The sequence below is a fragment of the Cyanistes caeruleus genome, chromosome 25 (genome assembly GCF_971803275.1).
Source record: "Cyanistes caeruleus chromosome 25, bCyaCae1.hap1.1, whole genome shotgun sequence".
NCBI classification, from domain to species: domain Eukaryota; kingdom Metazoa; phylum Chordata; class Aves; order Passeriformes; family Paridae; genus Cyanistes; species Cyanistes caeruleus.
Window position 1 is genome coordinate 2,975,022 of NC_141725.1, and position 19,042 is coordinate 2,994,063.

The 19,042-nt window shown below is 56.1% G+C and overlaps 2 protein-coding genes across 4 annotated transcripts; one reads left to right on the forward strand and one right to left on the reverse strand.

The window, feature by feature from the left end:
- Positions 1–605: 605 nt before the first annotated feature.
- On the reverse strand, positions 606–13,266 carry ARRDC2 (arrestin domain containing 2). 2 transcript variants are annotated; one of them, XM_023943092.2, is made up of 8 exons: positions 10,116–13,266; positions 3,830–3,896; positions 3,589–3,736; positions 3,158–3,260; positions 2,644–2,900; positions 2,387–2,546; positions 1,992–2,143; positions 606–1,906 (listed from the first exon to the last, which is right to left on the reverse strand). In XM_023943092.2, exons 1-8 carry the CDS (start codon positions 10,369–10,371, stop codon positions 1,853–1,855), a joined length of 1,197 nt encoding a protein of 398 aa, XP_023798860.1. In that variant the 5' UTR covers positions 10,372–13,266; the 3' UTR covers positions 606–1,852. The 2 variants fall into 2 exon arrangements, with proteins under 2 accessions (XP_023798860.1, XP_086718874.1); XM_086862748.1 differs by lacking the exon at positions 10,116–13,266 and adding an exon at positions 4,780–5,169.
- Positions 13,267–14,769: 1,503 nt separating this feature from the next.
- On the forward strand, positions 14,770–17,841 carry PEX11G (peroxisomal biogenesis factor 11 gamma). 2 transcript variants are annotated; one of them, XM_086862750.1, is made up of 5 exons: positions 14,770–15,231; positions 15,790–15,966; positions 16,043–16,221; positions 16,346–16,396; positions 16,818–17,841. In XM_086862750.1, the coding sequence occupies exons 1-5, from the start codon at positions 15,166–15,168 to the stop codon at positions 17,044–17,046; spliced, it is 702 nt and encodes a 233-aa protein (XP_086718876.1). In that variant the 5' UTR covers positions 14,770–15,165; the 3' UTR covers positions 17,047–17,841. The 2 variants fall into 2 exon arrangements, with proteins under 2 accessions (XP_086718876.1, XP_086718877.1); XM_086862751.1 differs by having other exon boundaries at positions 15,035–15,231; positions 16,821–17,841.
- Positions 17,842–19,042: the final 1,201 nt, after the last annotated feature.

Below are 19,042 nucleotides of genomic sequence, written 5' to 3' on the forward strand. Positions count from 1 at the left end.
TTTAAGCAGCACAGTCTGTGGAAGAGAAAATTAAAGGCCTGATTTAAAACCTGCCTTGGATGCACCAAGACTTGCCATGCCCAGGGGAGACACAGAGCACAGAAATGCTGTGAAAAACCAAATTCCAGCCCAAGGAAGCAGGTGAAGGAGCCTCCCTGCTCTTCCCACAGGGCAGCAGCTCCCAGCCAGCACAGGGCTGATCCCAACCCTCCTTGGGACTGGCTGAGCCAACACAGGAGTGTCCCAGCTCCCAGCTGGGTCCCTGCCAGGCTTTCAGGATGGAGGAGACTGTGTCTGTCCTCTGGGAGCAGGAAGCAAGTGTGGAAAAATACAACAGGTTTGCTGGCAGCCCTGCATCCCAGGTAAGGGGAAAAGTGCCAGAAGTGCACAGATGTGGAGGAGCTGGAGGCTCAAGGGACCAAAGCTGCTGGGGAGCTGTGCTGGCCGAGTAACCCAGTTAATCCCAGTGCAGGACTGGGGGCAGGGTGCAGCTGGGTGCCTGCAGGGCGGTGAAGAGAGGGCAGGGAGCACTCCCACATCCCAACAGCCTCAGCATGGCTCCAGACAACAGGAAGCAGAAAGAGGAAAACCATCCAGGCAACAGCTTGGTTTAAAGAATTTATTTCAGACAAAAAATTCTCCACCAAAAAGTCATACAAAAAGAGTAGAGACAAAGAGTGGTCATTACAAAAGTGTTCACAGATAGAAAAGACTCATCTGAGCAACCCCAGCACAGAGCCCAAGGCACGCTGGCTTTGGCTGTACACGGCCAGGGATTGTCTCAGTGAGGGAATGCAAAGGTCCTCGGCCCCCAAACTCTGCTCAGGTCCCCCTGCAGCGAGCGGGGTCAGCCCCTGGCTCCTCACTACAACATCCAGCTCGCCCTTCCCACACCACTTCCCACCCCAATGAGCACAGGTTGCTGCTGGGTCCTCACCCCACCAGGGCCCTGACTCCTCTAGGGGTACAGCATCAAGGACTCCCAGCCCTGACAGATTCATCCCAACTCCTCATCTCCCATGTAGCTGCCACCAGCCTTAGACTGGGTTTCCCTCTCTCCTTGGCCACCAGCCACAGCTCCAACCCCCCGTGCTGGTACCACAGTTTGGGGGCTGGTTTCAGCCCCATCTTGGGGGGAGGCACCAGCACACTGTGCAGGTTTGGTGCTGACACTCATGAACCAGCTTTCCTGTTCTCAGTAAATGGCACCAAAACACTGCCACAGATCATAAATTCATCCCTCAAATCCTTGTATCAGCCCTTGGAGGCCTTTAGAGTTTGGTTAAGTGGCTCAAACCATTCCCCCCACAGGTACCCACAGGCTTGTGGCAAAGATTATCAGCAGTGGCTGAGCCCTCTGCTTCATCCAGCCAGAAAAGGACCTTTCACTGCCTTGGGGACCTGCAGTCCTGGTGAGCCACAGGCAAAGGGCTGCACCTGCATGCCCCAGGGCCCAATCCTGAGCACCATCCAAACATTCTCCAGTAATCCTGAGAAATGCCTTCAAGCTCCTGTTTTCCAAGCCAGGAGCTGACAGAAGTTTTTGGAGTACGGCACTGCAGGCAAGGAGAGAGCAATCTCAGCTCGTATTCCCTGTTCCAACCCCAAAATCCCAGGGCAGTTCTGAACCCCGCGTGTCCTGCCCAGCCACACACGGAGCCGCTCCACACCGCCAGCCCCTCGTGTTCTCCAACCCTGCCACGGCACCCGAGGGACAGTCACAACAGGAGTGGTGAGGGTGGTGAGTGGAGTTGGGGTCTCATGTCCCCATTTCCAGACCCAAGTGCTGTGAGGGTGCAAGCTGCCATCCCCAGGGATCGTCACGCTGTCACACGCAGCCGATGCGCTTCTCTCAGCAGGTCATGCAGCGCGGGCGGATGCTCTCCGATGCGGGGTTTGGATCCACCTGCAGAGCCAAGCCCAGAGTCAAAAACCTCAGCAGTGGCACATCCCAGCCTCCACCAACCTCCCAGCCCAGAGGGATTAATCACCTCTGAATACAGCGGAGGTGGTCGGAAGCGGAATTCCTGGATGTAGGCGAAGAAGGGACCCTCCAGGATGTCCCCGAGTTCGCTGCGGCACGGAGGAGCCAGGCCCTGCTCAGCCTCTGGGCTGGACACGACTGCTGAGTACTCAGGGGGGGCTGGAGAGAAAGGAGAACCATCAGGGAATAGTAAACACTCTCCATAAATGGGGGACGTGCAGGTAAAAATGCTTCAAACCCACTATTTCCCAAACCCTCCCAGTTCCCTGAGGAAGGAACCCAAGAGATTCAGCACCAAAACCAAAAAATTGGGTTAAAAAAAAGTAAAACTGGCCCAGTTGAGAACTTTGCATCTCACTCTGCTGACCAGGGGGTTTATCCCAGGGAGAAGGAGAAGCTCACCCTCCAGCTGCTCCGGGATGGTGCTGAGCCAGTCCAGGTTGACGCTGTACTGGCTGCTGACACTGGAGGTACGGCTCCCGAAGGGATGCAGCGGGATGGTCCCGATGACAAGAGGCAATTCAAGGAGCAGCTTGGATGTCCCAGGAATATCCACGCAAACCTGCCGAGACAGAGAGCAGCAGGGAAGCTTAGCTGGTGGTGTTTTCCCAGTCTGGAGGGGCAGGGATGTCCCCTGAGCTCCTGCAGAGCTCCCTCACCTTCAGGGAGTATTCCACCTGGATGATGCGGCACTGCAGGATGGACGGCCCCACGGGCGGGATCTTCAGCGCCCGGCCGTGCCACACCTCGCGCTTCCCGGCCGGGATGGGGTCCCCGGTGATGCTGGTCACCACCGACTTCTTCTGCTTCTTGGTGCCCCGGGCAATGAAAGTCTGGGTCTGGATTATGGCTGCCTTGGGCACCACGGCACGGCTCGTGCAGTTGTCGATCTCAGCAAAGATGGGGATGACCTCACCTGCCAAAACAGACACACACATGCTGGAGCAGAGGAGGCAGAACCCAGAACTGCCTCGAGGAGTTGCTGCACAGGCCCACCGAGGGCTGGCCACGCTGTCTGACAGGGCAGGCAAGCGGGTTCATCCAGGAGGAACATCCCAAGGACACTGCCCACATCTAAAGTTCTCTGATTTCCTGCCAGCTCACGGTGACCCAAACCCCCTCCTCTGGGGTCTGCCCCAGGGCCCACTGAGGTTCAAGGGCGCCTGGTCTCACCTGGGGTGTAGCCTTTTCGGTCAATCTTGGCAGTCACAGACACTTGGCCACGGTTGCAGTACCAGGCACGTGCAAGTTTCTCCTTAGCACCTGCCTGGGGAGCCTGGAAAAAGGGAAATATTTAGGCTATTTAGTAACTAAGGATGAAACTCAAAGCAATCACCTCCCTGGCACCAAGAACCTGCCGGGGAGCATCAGCAATTTCTCAGGTATCTGATGCAAGAAGCTGTTGCAATGCCTTAAAGTTTCCAAAAACAAAGAGGCACAGCTGACCTCTGCCCAGCCCAGGTAATGCTGGAGGGCACAAGTTACAGGGGGGAAAATATTCCCTCTGGAAAGCAGGCCTGCACTGTAAGGCTGAAGGGCAGGCAGACACCTTCCTGGCTGAGTTTTGGATGCCAGAGCCCCAGAGTGGAGCAGGGGGAGCTCACCAGCAGTGCAGGGGTGTTTATGTCGATGGGTTCAATCACAGTGAACTCCTTCTTTGCCTTCTTCACTGTTGACCAGGGTCTGTGCAGCTTGGCCTTCACCCAGTAGCGCACACTACCATGCTTCCCCTCAAAGGAGGTGGCCAGGGTCCTGGGCAAGAGCAATAAACAATTTTAGAAGAGTTTTGCTCACAAAAAACCTCATTTTCAAGATGTCCTCTCCCCCACAAAAACACCAACTTACTCGGGGAGCTGGAAGGTGAAGGGGAACTCGTGCCTTCCTGCCTGCAGGACAGTGGCTTCACCATTGTCTGTGGGTAAAACAGATTGAGGAGGATTAGCTCCCTCCTGCAGAACTTCCTCCCCGGGCGGGTCACAGAGATGTGCAGCACCCAGCAAGGAGCAGCACGAGGGCACAGCAATGTTTCTGCCAGGGCTGAGCTGCAGCAGCTGTGACACAAGAGCTGGGCACTGTCTGCATTCCATGTGTCTGCAGACACGAACGGCCCAGGGGCACCTCCTCGGAGAGCTGGGCAGCTTCCCCAGGTGGGCTCTGCTTCATCCTGCAGCCACACCAGCCACAGCTTTGGAGTGAGAGCCCGAGGTGCCCAATTTGAGGGTGAGTGGCCAGTCAAGCTCTCATGCCCCTCAAGAGTTTGCACCCCAAGGTTGGAGGAGACCTCAGGGGATCATTTAGGTCACCTGCACCTCAAAACAAGCTCCTGAACCTCCAGCTTTCCAACACTGCTTCCCTGCCACGAACAGCTCACAGGAGAGGGGGAGTCTTGTCCCTAAGCGAGGTGCCCTGCACAGCAGCAGAGTGCAGCTGTACACCCCAAGATTTCGGGGTGCACCCAGAACGTGAAGTGTCTGCAGGGACCCACACAGCCCATTCCAGATCCTAAGGCACCCCACGCACCCCAATTTCAGCTTGTTGGCGTGTCACACACTCAGCAGCCAGGCTGTCCCCAGCACCCAGATTTCTGCACTTTTGGGGTGCCATGCACCCAAGCATCGGCGGCTGTCCCAGGCACCCAGATTTCATCCGGTTGGGGTGTCCGGAGCACCGGACAGCCGGGGTGCCCGAGCTGCCCCACACCCCCGTTGTTGCAGCCCCCGGTGCCCTCAGGCCCCTCTCGCCCGCCCGGGCGGTGCCGAGCCCCGGGGGAGCCCCTCGGGCAGGCCGTGCCGTACCTGGCGGTGCCATCAGCGTGTCGCGGTGGCTCAGAAACTCCACCTGGTCGCTGTAGCTCTGCGTGTAGGCGGTGCTGGAGCCGGCGCTGCGGGACTCGGTCCAGTGGACGCGGGCAGCGCCCATGGCCCGCAGCCGGAGCGCCCCGAGCCGTGCGGCCGCCGCCAGCTCCAGCACCACGCGGCCCGACACCGCCTGCCCGGGGCTGAAGGCGGCCGGGCCGTCCCGCTCCGCGCCCTCCAGCACGATCGAGAAGCGTTTGAGGCGATCGAAAATCATGGCGCGGCTCAGCTCCGACCGGCGCGATGCGGCTCAGCCCGGCTCAGCCCGGCCCGGCGCGGCTTTAAGGGCCCGGCGCGGCCGGGGGCGGCCCCGGCGGGGCGGGACGGGCCGGGCCGGGCCGGCCCCGCCGGGCCCTGCAAAACAAGGCAGGGAGCATGTGCGGATCGGCCCCTCGGCGCGGAGCGCGGCTGGACGGAGCTCCCCGGGGGGGTTGGACCGTGCGGTGCCGTGTCCGCTCCCGGCGGGGCTCCCCAGCTTACCCCGAGACACCGAGACATCGCCGCCGGAACGTGGGCTGGGCAGGGGGCTGAGCACTGCCCGGGGGTGACCCCCTGTCTGCTGCCCCCCCAGGACTCCCTGCAGCTCCCATCCTTGGCCCCCAAGCCCTTCTCTAGCTTCTGTCTTTGTCCCCCCAAAATCCCTTCCACATCTATCCTTGCCCCCACAAACTTCCCCTCTAACTTCATCCTTGCCTCCCAAAACTCCCTTCCAGCTCCTACTCTTGACCCTCAAAATCCCCTTCCACCTCCTATTGTTGCCCCTCAAACTCCATTCCAGCTTCTATCCTTGCCCCCCAAAATCCCCATCCTTGCCCCTCAAACTCCCCATCCTTTATCCCCAAGCCCTCCTCTAACTTCCATCCTTGCCTGTCAAATTTCCCCTTCACCTCTATCCTTGTCACCCAGAGCTCTTTTCCAGCTCCCATCCTTGTCCCTCAAGCTCACTCGTCAGCTTCTGTCCTTGCTCCCCAAAATCCCCATCCTTTCCCCCCAAAATCCCCATTCTTGCCCCTGAAACTCTCCCTGCAGCTCCAATCCTGATATCCCACCCCATCTTCATCCAGCACCCCCACTCCCAGGGTCACAGCCATGGGCTGTGGCCAGGGGGGATCCCTCACTCTAAACCTCTGTCCTTCCAGCCACACATTGACCCACATCCTTCCCTTCCCGAGAGCCATTCCCAGGGCTCAGGACAGGCTGGATCTGGGCTCCTGACACAGCCCAGCCCACTGGTGACACGGTGATGTCTGGGACATCACTTCTAAGAAATCAAGAACTGGCTGGGGTTCAGTTTGTGCAATGACAGTGTGAGCAATCCTCTTCCCTGTGCTTGTTAACCAGGTGAGCGCCAGTTTTCCACCAGATCCTGCTGGGATTGGTGTCTAAACCCGGTGATAAATTCCACCTGCACGGGCAGGAGCAGCACAGGGTGTCGCTCCATCGGTGCCATCCGCAATTGCCTGTGCTCAGCCGGGGTGAAAGTGTGGAAACTGGGAACTGGTGATTCCCAAGGTGGACATCTCCATCAGCAGTGCCCCAAGATGTTGTAAAAGTGGGGAGAAAGGAATCTGTGCCCCCAAAAGGGTTAATGAAGCCTTAGAAACTTCCATTTTAATGATGGTTGTCATGTTTACGGAGCACAGAGCCCTGCACCCCTGGCATGGGCAGGGGATAAGACAGAACAGGCATTAAAAATGTTACTCAGCACTTGGCTGCCTAAGTTTTGGGGATTTTTGAGTTGCTCCCAGCCATGCCAGGCAGGACCTGCTGTGCTGAACTCAGTTGATCACAGCCACTTAAAAAATGAGCTGGGCTGAAGCCTGGCACTGCTTTAGCTGTTTCCAGTGGTGGACTGGAATTCTCTGTCTCCCTCCCCAGGGGAAGGGGACTGTGGTTTGTTTTATATGCACAACCATTTGCTGCCACGGGCAAACATGAATCATAGCAAACGCTGCAGAGGGAGAGGGAAAGGAGGAAGGAAGACACGTCACAGCACGAGTTAACTGGTGACACTGGCTCTGGGAAGGCGCCTGGTGTCCCTGCAGTGACATTAGAGGTGGGGAGGCTCTTGAGAGGGGCTGGAGCCTTGGCTGGGCCCCTCTCTTTGCTTGGCATCCTCCTCCTCCTCCTCCTCCTCCCGCCTGTCGGCACACACCCCTGGGCCGTGACTCAGCCCTCGCCCACGGGATGCGGATCCCTGCAAACCAAACCTCCCTCCCGTGGCAGCGCACGCGATGCCCCCGGCTGTCCCTCGCTGCCGCCACGTGGGGAGGGAGGGCAGCCCCCCTTGGACCCCTTTGGGACCCCTCTGGGACCCCCGCACCCACAGAGGGTCTCTCCTGCCTCCTGGGATCTCCAGAAGCTGTGGAAGCACAGCCGAGGGTTTTCTTTTCAGGAGCGGTGCTGGGTGTCCAAGGCAAACCCGGCCAGGTCGGGCACAGCACTCGGGGCACGATCTCCAACTCTTCAGCCCCATCTAGAGTCTGGCCAGGCTGGAGCCGCTCCCAGCAGGAGCTGACACCTGCCCGGCTCATGGGGGGCTGCACCTTCCCTGATCAGCTGCTGGGACCTGCTGGCTTCTCCCCTCCGAGCCCGGAGTCACAGGAGGGATCCTGGAGCGCCAGAGAAGGGAATGCAGCAGGTAAATAGGTAAATAGCAGCCCTGGATGGGGGTGAGATGGGACAACGTAGAACCTGGCACAAGCACATGCTCCCAGACTGAGGAACCAGCTCCATCCCTGCCAGACTGGGGACTGCTGTGTATGGACAAGGATTAAGGTGATGATTGAGAGCCATCCCGCAAACAAAGGAGAGCCCTGATGCCAAAACTCTTCTGGATGTCTCCATGAAAATAAAATGGCTTCTGAATGTTTGTCCCTCACCAGGGCAGGAACTACACCTTTGGGAAGTGCTGCAGGATCCTTGGACAGAAAAGATCACTGCACAACACGGGGCCCTCCCATCACCTCACGCAGAAGAGTCCAGGGTTTTCCTTGTGCTGCCTTTGCCCATTAACCCCCTGTCATTTCCTCTCCTCCTCTCTCAAATGATTACACAACACACGTTTAAAGGCCCTGCCTGAACATCCTTCTTGCACACTTTTTTCTTGTCTCTCAGCACAGCACCCCGGTGCCAGCGCTCACCACCCTGCCAGGAAACTGCAGATAAACTCAGCTGAGGGGAGAGCATAAGGGAGGGCGCTTATCTGTGCCCGGCTTCCCTCCTCTGCACTGCCTTGTTACCATGACAAAACCTGCATTTTTTAAACACCACGCAGACACAGCTGATCTCGTGGAGAAGCAACAAGAAAGGAGCAGTCACAGGGACTGACTGTCGGATGGTGGCACGTTTCTCACCAGCTGACATCAGAAGGCCCTCACGCTGCTGTTGGGGACAGAACAGGGGACAGAGAGATCCAAAGGAAGTTATTTTGGCTGCAGGACAGCCCCTCTCTGCTATTCACTCCCTTAAAACGCCCTGGTGATCACACGTGTCTCTCTCACAAGGCAGAAAAGGGATCTGTGTACGGACAGAGACAATAAAATCCCAGCCCCCAAGCTGTGGTGTGGCTCTCTGCCCCCGAGGCAGTCCAGCTCAGCACTCCCTGTGCAGTAACAGGGGCCAGGAGCCATCAGCTCTGAGCTACAGGTGTGCAGGGTGCCTGCGAGGCCGAGCAGATCCTGCAATTCCTGCAGCCCTTGGCCAAGTGCCCCTCCCCAGATGGCTCCAGGGGCTCCTATCACACACAGTCCCAGCAGCAGAATCCAAACGTGCTGGCAGCAGCTTGTGGCTTCCCTACAGACATTTCCTGCAGGGATAATGGGGGATAAACTCACCCTTGTCACCTCAGAGCTAATGGGACACCAACCAAGTTCTGCATGACCAAGCGCTCAGGATCCAGGGCAAGGGCTTAATTGTAATTTGGACACTTCATAGAGGTGCAGCTGCCAAGAGGACAACCTCAGGCACAGCATGGAAGAGCTGCTGCCAAAAGACAGAAACTCCAGAGCAGTGCAGGTGTTTGGAGCAGATGGCAGAGCACAGTCATCCAGAAATAGAGAAAATTACCTTCCCAGTGCAGTCCAGAGACAGGAACACCTCCAGGAAACCAACTCAGTTCCCTTTTCCATCCCTCCAGTTTATTCCTGCAAAGTCTACATTTGCCAGATTGGGCTGGCACCACTCTCCGGGTTGCACTTGGCCACTGACACAATGAAATGCCTTCAGCATAAGTCCTACAGCCACCTCCAGGCCTGGGCAACCAGGCCACAGGTAGTAACAAGGCCATGAGAAACAAGGAAAGGGGGAGGAAAAGCCACAGAGGAATGGCTGTGACACTGTTATTGGAGGGGAGGTTAAAAGACATGCATGTTCCTGAGAAAAGCCAGAGTTAATGAGTGGATGGAGAGTTGAGACATCCCATATCCCTCAGCTCTGGATCATTTCATCCCAAGCACACAAAGAATGGCTTGTGGTATGCAAGTGGCTTGTGCTCTTGCAGCAGATCTAAGCAACGTGCCAGCTGGGCACGCGGTCCCAGCATCAGGGACCCAAAAACAAACATTGGCTGAAGCACTAAGTGCTCTTTCCACACTTGTGAACAGACACTCGTGTTTGCTCTTCCCTGTGCAAACACAACAAAAGCCACAAATCTCTGGTGCTCCCCAGCCCTGGGTTTGCCAGCAGCTTCCTGGACACCAACAGCAGAGAGAGAAACCCTCGGCCAAGGTAAGAAGAGGGGCAAACAGCCCTGTGTGGGTCAGCAACCCTCACAGAGGGCAGAGGCTCCTCTGCGGGGACACCTACAGCCTGAGGGGATCCCAACCCCACAGCCTGGCCCAGAGACACATCCAAGGGATCCCAGCCCCACAGCCTGGCACAGAGACACATCCAAGGGATCTCAACCCCACAGCCTGGCCCAGAGACACATCCAAGGGGGTCCCAACCCCACAGCCTGGCACACAGACACATCCAAGGGATCCCAGCCCCACAGCCTGGCACAGAGACACATCCAAGGGGGTCCCAACCCCTTGCCCTGGCACAGAGACCCATCCAAGGGATCCCAGCCCCACAGCCAGGCACAGAGAGACCCATCCAAGGGATCCCAACCCCACAGCCTGGCACACAGACACATCCACGGGGGTCCCAACCCCTTGCCCTGGCACAGAGACACATCCAAGGGGTCTCAACCCCACAGCCTGGCCCAGAGACCCATCCAAGGGGGTCCCAACCCTCTGCCCTGGCACAGAGACACGCACCCTGCGCCGTGGGCTTACCGGGGATGAGCTGGCGGCGGCGGTACAGGAAGGTCTGGTAGGCCGTGTAGTCCCGGTAGACGACGTTGAGGCCGATGCTGCGGCTCTCCAGCCAGTGCACGGTGGCCAGGCCCCGGGCACACACCTCCAGCGCCCGCACCCGCAGCGCCCCGCGCAGCTCCAGCTGCACCCACCCGTGCAGCAGCTCCCCGCTGCCGTGGGCCAGGCCGTGCTCCAGCCTCACCACCAGCCTCTGCACCCGCCCCGGCAGCTGCATGGCCACAGGAGCTCCAGGAGCTCCCCTGCAGCTTTCCAGGGAAAGGAGGAAGAGCAAAGACTACACCAAAATCCCTGAATTTATCCCGGCTCCTAGCTGGCCCCACCCTGCAGGCCTTCCCCAGGGTTGGCCTGAGCCCTTGTTTTGCAGCGATGCTTTAGCATTGACCTCATGTGTGTGAGGCTGACGATGTGCCCGGAACGGGGCCGTGGTGACAAGGGACGTGTTTTTAAACCAACTGAGAAAAAAAAAACGTGATTTCATCTTATCTCTGAGTCACAGACACTGGCGACGTGACATGGGGACGTGCCGGTGGCTGCGCTGGCAGGGAGGGGTGTCACACACCACCAGCCACGCTGCCGGGTTTCACACAGCGGGACAATCCAAGAAAACCTTCCCAGTGCAGGCATTCCTGTGGCACTGCTGGAACAGGAGAGGAGTTTAGAAGGCAGAGGCCCTCGCTCCAAAAGCCAGCTTTGCTTTTCCATGTCTGAAGTTACACTAAAATCCACGTGAAAAAGAAAGTGAATAATCACAGGGACTCCCGGCAACAGCTCTCCCAGCCAGCTGCTGCCTCCAAGGGTGATGCCCTTCTCCCCGTGGCTGTTCCTGCAGCAGCACAGGTGGCAGTGCCACCTCAGGGTCACATCAAAGTAATGGGACAGACCTGGAGCAGATGCAAGTCCCTGTTTATGCATCAAATGATGCAACTGAGGTGTTTGACTGGAGGTGTTTAACAATGTGCTGGCATGAGGGACTGATGTGAGTGCCTGTGTGCACTTGGAAGAGGTGAGTGCACGGCTTCTTTGAAGCACATGTGGAGCAGAGACTGTCCCATTCCTGAAAATAGAATCAAATCCATAAAGGAAAGTACGAGGCTCGTGGGCCCAGGCACTGCTCACACACAGACTGAAGCAGCTGTGAAACTTCACTAGCCCCATGCTCAAAGGGTCCCGAGGAATCAAACCCATGGGCATGAAAAGGCTGAGAAGAGTTTGTGGAGTGGCAGCTGTGCCACCCTGCTCGCTCAGCCCCCAAAGGAGGGGGATGAACAGCCCTCACTGACCCTTCTGGGACACACCTAGATCCCAAACAGAGTTAGTGCAAGCTCAGCAGTCAGGAAGCCCATGTGAGTGACCAACTCAACAAAAACACAGGGCTCACCTCTAGGAAAACAGCCCACTCATCACAACCTGGGCAGAGCTGCCTCGCTGTCCCACTGTTCATTGACCTTTGGTTGCAGGCCTTGACACCAAAATCCAAATAGATAATTAGGGAATATTCCATCCCCCACACAGCCCTGATGGTGCCTCTCGCTCTGTTTGATCTCCTGCCCTTCCTCTCTGCTTCCCCCTACCCCACCTTCTTCATTCCACCCCAGAGGCGCTCCGTGGGTCCTGCAGTCCTGAGGGATGTGCCACCCACGCCTTTGGGCTAATCTCCTAGTGTTTATTCTTGCTGTCACAACACCTCCTTGTGTCCTCATTCAATCTGAGAAATAGATGTTCCCTGTGACAACACACAGTCGGGCCAAGAGCAGAGCACAAGGAGAGTTCTGAGATCCCACGCCGTGTAGGCAGCTCAGAGTGCGTCAGCAGTCGCTGGAGAAGGGAGAACATCACCTTCCTCTGGGGACAGGGTCCTTCCAGGGTCCTCATGGGGACACAGCTCGCTTGAGAGTTTGCCTTTCAGATTTCAGTGGGCTCCTGGGCTTGGGTGTGAGCTCACCTCTCTGCTCAGCCCTGCAGAGGTTCTGTGCCCTCCTGGGCAGCCCCTGGGATAAGCATTTCATCTGAGGAGACAAAACAGCTTTCAGCTCACTGGGATGGGGCTGAGAAAGGGGCAAGTGGCACCACTGAGCCTGGCAGCCCCAAGATCTGAGCCCAGTGACCTGAAGGGTCACCCCACAGGGGCAGCTGCAGCATCCTCTGTCTCTGGTACCTGGCAGATGCTCAGCTTCCTCTGCTGGTGCTGCAGAGACCTTTACCCTGGCTGGACAGCTCTAGCCACGACAATTTTCATCCTCTGACCCTCTGTGGGGGACTTCAGTCACCTTCTACCTCCTTCCAACATTCCCTGGCTTAGGGATTTGGTTGCCTTTCCTTCCTCTCCCTTCAAAATATTTCTCTTCTACAGCTCTGCTCCCACCTGAGGCTGAAGCAGAGAGGGTTTGGTGCTCAGTGGTCCATATCAAGTAGCTCAGGAGCATATTCCAAGGTGAGTTAAGGGGAGGCTGGAGCTTTTTTGGGTATAAACCCACTTCCCCTGTGGTTAATCCAAGCCTATTAAGGCTGGACCTGCTGTAGCACGTCTTTGGGGAGTCCCTCTGCTGCCTGTGTGGCACCAGCATGGCTGGCGTGGTTCTGACAGAACTTTCATCTGCTGACAGATGGAATCAAAATAAAAACTAAATTTGAGGCAGTAAATTAGGAGGCAGCACCAGGAAAGCTCTGCAGTCACAGATACCTGTGTGCATTTCCCCTGAAGACAGGAAAAGGCCGGCTCTGCCGTCAGCAGTTTGCTCAAAACCTTCGCCCAAACATAAAACAGCTCTCAGGGTGAGGAGGCAAATGAAGAAATTCACATGGCAGTTACGGGAATATCACTCCATATGGTAGTTATGGAGCTGCTCCAGAAGTTTAGGGCCAAGGAAAAGACCAATTCAACTGTGATTTGTTCCACATTTAGTTAATCAAATGGCTTAAACACAGATCCATGGCATGAAGGGACCTCTCTCTTAACTGCTGGAGAAACAGGAGGCAACGTCAGAGGAGGATTTTCTTAATGCCTTCCATGACTAGCTCTAACCACATCCCTTCCTGAGGTTGCATAAGCACAGCTTTTGATCAAAATCCTTTCCTTCCTCCCAAAAATAAATGTAAAACAACTTTTAAAAACAAACATAGCGATGGAGAAAGATCATGACACTGGTTCATGTCCCAGAAATCATTCATTTTATTCATTTTACGTAATGAACTGGCAAAGGGATTGACACCAGATTGCAGCGAGGTGAGTCACAAGAGTGTGGAACAAGGATGTGGTACATCAGGTGGGATAACTGCAGCATCTGAGGATACAGCAAGTGTAGAACGATCAAAATCACTGAATATCCCAAGTGGGAAGGGACCCACAAGGATCTCAAGTTCAGCTCCCTGACTGGAAAGGCTGCGCAGCAAAAGCTCGGCTGGGAGTGGCTCTGCTTAGTGCTATGTCACTGTTTCATGAAATCAGATTGATTTACTCAAATGATCATTTACTCAAAAGCTTGCTTTACTCAAAAGGTTCTCCCCGCCGAGGCTGCTGGCACTGCCCAGGCTCCCCAGGGAATGGGCCCGGCCCCAAGGCTGCCAGAGCTCCAGGAGCGTTTGGACAGCGCTCTCAGGGATGCTCAGGGTGGGCTTGTTGGGCGGTCTGGGCAGGGCCAGGGGCTGGATTTGATCCCTGTGGGTCCCTTCCCACTCAGGATATTCTGGGATTCTGTCACACTCAGCTATAAAAAGAGAAAGCAAAATATCCAAGTAGTTGTTCCAGCTTTAACTGACAGCAGTGTGAGTGTGACTCTGCCCAGCCACTGGACCCACTGGAGCCCGGGAGGAAGCGGGTCGGATCCACGTGCTGAGGGCAGGTGTAGGAGGATGGAGAGAGCCGGATTTCTGTCTCCACACAGAATATTCCCCTCCCATCACTCAGCCGGGGGCTGGGAGGTCGCTATAGGTGGGACAGAGGAAGATGTCCCTGACTCCTGGGTGACATGGGGATGTGGAGATCTTGTGCATGTGAGCACAGGACCATGGGGGCACAGTGGGGGCCACCATCCACAAGGGTTTCCTCAAAGTTGGGTTTCCCAGATTTCTTTGTATCAACCCTGGGGCTGGCCTAGAACCCCCCAGAACGGGGGAAGCGGGGGTGAGGAAAGGGATGGTGGAGGGTTCGCTGGAGGGGTGCGGAAGCCATGAGGGACACAGACAGCAGGACCCAGCTCCGCTCTGACACCATCCCTGGGCAGGCACTGAAATAAATGGAGACAGACTCCCATTTTACACTTTTATTAGAATTCAGCCTTGGGGTGGGGGCCCAAGGCACCACTCCCATTGTTCCACCATTGTTCCCACACTGGCAGCTCCAAGGAGAGGGCACAATTCAGCTTTTCAGCACACACTGCAAAACTGGAGTTTCCATCCTCACAAGAGCAGCCATGAGGCCTGCTTTCTCAGGCCTGTTGTCCACTTTCCCAGTCCTCTGTGGTCATGGTGACACCTTTTGAGCAGGCTCAGGTGCTGCAGGAAGACAGTCTTCCATTGTAGCTTGCTAGGATATGTCTCTTTGGCCTTTTATTTCCTTGTTGGCTTATTGTTTTGGTGTCTGGTGTGCCTTAGTTTGCATATGCCTCGGGGCCCACAGCCCCCTGGAAGCAGCAGCAGATGGGGAAAGGGAGGTAAGAGTGTAGGGAGCAGGGTTGTTACATAATAACAGGGAAGTAAGGGAAAGGGGGTAAGAGGTACATCTTATAAGAGAACTCTTAAAACACTTCAATAACCGGTAAGTAATTAGCATTACTAACAACTGTCGGGGTAAACAAGGGGTACAGTTAACCGTACACAACCGAACACCTACAGTATTTTAACTGGGCTGGATTTCTTGAGAGAGTTTTTATTCATAACAGGCACCATCCATCCCCGCGCAGGGCCCGGCTAGGCCGCAGGGGCAGCCAGGCCGCGTTCCCATAGCGACGGCTGCGCCTCCTTCCCGGCGTGCCCCGCGGCCACACGTGACTTTGCACCCGGAAGTGTTGCCATGGCGGCGGGCGCCCTCCGAGAGCTCGTGGCCGCGCTGGAGACGCACCGGGGCCGCGACCGGGCGGTGAGTGAGGGGTGTGAGCCCTCCGGTACCGGGCGGCGAGTGAGGGGTGTGAGCCCTCCGGTACCGGGCGGCGAGTGAGGGGTGTGAGCCCTCCGGTACCGGGCGGCGATAGAGAGGTCTGAGCCCTCCGGTACCGGGCGGCGATAGAGAGGTCTGAGCCCTCCGGTACCGGGCGGCGATAGAGAGGTCTGAGCCCTCCGGTACCGGGCGGTGAATGGCGGGACCCGACTCTACTGTAGCGACCCATCCTTAAGGGGAGGGAAGCACTTGAGAGATTCCTAAGTGCTCGTTGGTGGAAAAGAAGGACAAATGGTAGAGGGTCCACAAACACTCCAAGTTTTGCCGGTAAATGACACGTTTGGGGTAGAAATGGGTATGGGAGTCCCGGATCACAGCGCGATGGGGTTTGGGTAAAGGGAAGAGAAGTTGAAGAGGGAGAGGCGAATTAAAGAAAGGAGAAGAGGAGAAAAGAGGGATAAAAAGAAAGGATTAAAGAGAGGAGAAGGAGATGCCCAGCCCTGCTTGCAGCATCACCTTCCCTGAGCGGGTTCCCCGCAGGTCCGGGCGCTGTGCTACGGCTGCCAGCTGCTGGGGGCAGCGCTGCCCGGGCCCGCGGGGCTGCCCGGGGGGCTCCTGGCCGCCTCTGCCCAGCTCAGCTCCTGCCGCACCGCCCTGCGCCTCTTCGACGACCTGGCCATGCTCCGCTACAGCTGCAGCTACGGGCTGGGCCCCGAGGTGAGCGCGGCTCCGGGGGTCCCCGGCAGCGCCCCCCGCCCCGCCGCGGCCGTGCCCCATGTGCCGCTCCCCGCAGGGCGAGGACGCGCTGCTGCGGGGGCTCTCGGTGCTCTGCAACGTGGCCAACCAGCTCTACTACCCCTGCGAGCACCTGGCGTGGGCCGCGGATATCGGCATCGTCCGCGCCGGCTCCCAGAAGTGGTGGACGCGGAGCACGGCGCTGTGGGGCTGTGCCCTGCTCCTGGGCATCCTCCGGTACGGCCCCGGGGGGCTGCAGCAGAGCTGGGGGAGGTGTTCTTCCTCACTGAAGCACTTAGTGCAAGAGGAAAAAAAACCCTCCTGTTGGGTGCTGTAAGAGAAATAACTCTGTTCTTTCTAGATCCCTGAGAATCTTGTTCCAGTTAAGAAGAAAACTGAGCCAGCAGAAGTGGTATGATTTCCCTCCGTGGCTGATCATGGAATGCCAGAATGGTTTGGGTTGGAAGGATCTCAAAGCCCATCCAGTGCCACCCCTGCCATGGCAGGGACACCTTCCACCATCCCAGGCTGCTCCAAGCCCCGTCTACCCTGGCCTTGGGCACTGCCAGGGATCCAGGGGCAGCCACAGCTGCTCTGGGCACCCTGTGCCAGGGCCTGCCCACCCTCGCAGGGAACAATTCCTGCCCAGTATCCCATCCAGCCCTGCTCACTGGCAGTGGGAGCCGTTTCTCCTTTTTCCTCTTCCCCCATGCCCTTTTCCAAAGTCCCTCTCCATCTTTCCTGTAACTCACCCACATCTGTCAATTTTCATCTGTAGCCATCACAGTTATTAGGATATTCTGGACTGTCACTGATATCACCTTTTCTTCCAGCAGCACTTCTTCACCTCAGAGCCAGCAGAAGCTGAGAGCCCAGGTGAAGGCTGAAGTTTTAAGCATCCTCATGAACACAGCAGATCTCTCCAACGCAATCCACTGGCTGCCTCCAGGATTCCTCTGGGCAGGAAGGTTCCCTCCATGGTTGGTAGGACTCCTTGGGACCATCTCCTCCCTGATTGGAATCTACCAGGCATCAAGAGGAGCAAATTCTGAAGCTGCTTAAGCCATAACTGAGCTTCACAAGCCCAGTTTTCACACGGTAAAAGTGCCTTTAGTGAGGCAGGGTGTATTTTAAGATATCCCATAATTGGGACTGGAATCCAGATGCCTGTTGCAGAAGGGATTGTTTGCAGCTGACAATTTTTATCACTCTTCATCAGAGAAATAATTCTGAAAATCAAGAATCTCCTACAATGGGTAAATCTGAGGGGAAGACAGCTGCTTCCATCTGTCCCAAAAGATAAATGCAACCTCCCAGGTTTTCTGCTACTTAAAAGAGCACAATGGCCACGGTTCTGTCACAGAGAACTGGTCAGGGATGAATCCTGAGAGTTCACACTCTGGGCTCGGTGCTTGGTGCTGCATCTGAGCCAGGGATGGGATCCCTGTACTGGGGTTCTCCAGGTATTTTGGGCTTTGGGCTCAGAGCCCAGAGCTCAGACAGAGCAGGGGTGTTGTTTGTGACAGTTGTGTTTCTGTAGAGGCGAGGGGGGCAGGAAATCGCCACTGGAAGCAGCGTGAACCTTCCTAGCCCGCCTTGCCCGTTTAAGGAGAAATGTTGGAAGTTGAGACTTCCCACAGAGCTGAGGCTCCAGCTGTGCCTTTGTGGAATGCCACCGGGTGGAGCTCTTCCACCAGGCTGTGGCAGCTGCTGTGGACTTTTTTTTTTTAATTAAAAAAAAAAAAATAGCAGGAAATTTATTAATCACGTTTCAAAGGAGCAATCAAACCAATGCCGAGATGGGGTTTGCAGTTACAGTTCTGGGCGTTGTCAATAATAAACGACACAAATGCTTCAGAGGTGGCCTTGAGTGATCATTCCTCCTGATACCAGGGAGAAGTTTTTTATCTTTGGTTCTGGAAAGCTCCAAAGCATTAGTGCTGTGTGAGCTGCAGCTCCACTTGTGGCACCAGCCTTCCTCTTGCTGAAATAATTCCCAGCCCCTGCCTGACTGCAGGGAAATGCATCCTTTGCAAACAGTTCAGCTCAGTCTGCGTGTCCCTGCCCCCAGCTCGGCACAGGCTGCACTTCCAGGAGGTTTGACCTTGGCTTGTGTTGTTGTTTCTGGCCTGGACACGGGGAAACACTGGTCTTGCCTGTGTTCAAAGAGCAGAGTGAGGCCTGGATACTCTATCCTTTGTCCTGTCCTTGGTGTTTATCTGGACCTTCACCCTGCAGTGTCCCTGAGGATGCCTTCCTGGCTGTGCTGGGGATTTGCTGCCTGACTGACAGGTTTTGGTACAACTCAAGCCTTACCTGGAGGAGACTCTTGTTATTTCTCTCCTTTTCTCAGTCCTGTGCCTGAACAGGGAGAGCACCCAAGTCCTTCTGCTTGGGGACAGCTCTGGCTGTTGCCTGATCCTGTCACCCACTGTGGTGGCTTCTGCTGCAGTTTAGTGTTTTTTAATAATAAATCAGATTTATTTTGTATTCTTAACCCCATTGAATCATTCCTCCAAGACTCGCTGTACTGCTCAGCATAGAACAAGGTGTAGCTCTGCCAATTAAAAAAAACCAAAACAAACCAAGAAACCCCACATAACTCCTGATGCTAAATTAATAAACCTCTTAACCATTCATTAATTTTAATGTAGAGAAAGGACATGGTAAAATGCTCTAGGTGTATTTGCTTCATCAATTCCTCAACAATTGACATTAATTTGCAGCGGGTAAAGCTGGAACATGCAGAGATAAATCAAAATTGGGTAATTCAGAATTGCTGGAATTTGTATTTTTTCTTGAGGAGGTTTTGATCCCTGCTGACACACAGTGTTTAAACACCCGTGGTGGCTGCTGCTGCCTCTCCAGGGCAGCACTCGCTCATTTTTAGCACAAGACCTTGTGCAAGCAGACTAAATCCTCCCAAAACTTGGCGTTTTCTTCTTTTCTGATGTGGCCATCTGCCCAACTCGTCTCTTGCTCCTGAGAGAGGGCGATGGTTCCTTCCCTTGGCGAGGCAAGCACCCTGCCCTGGTGCTGGCGGTGCAGCTGATGGGCC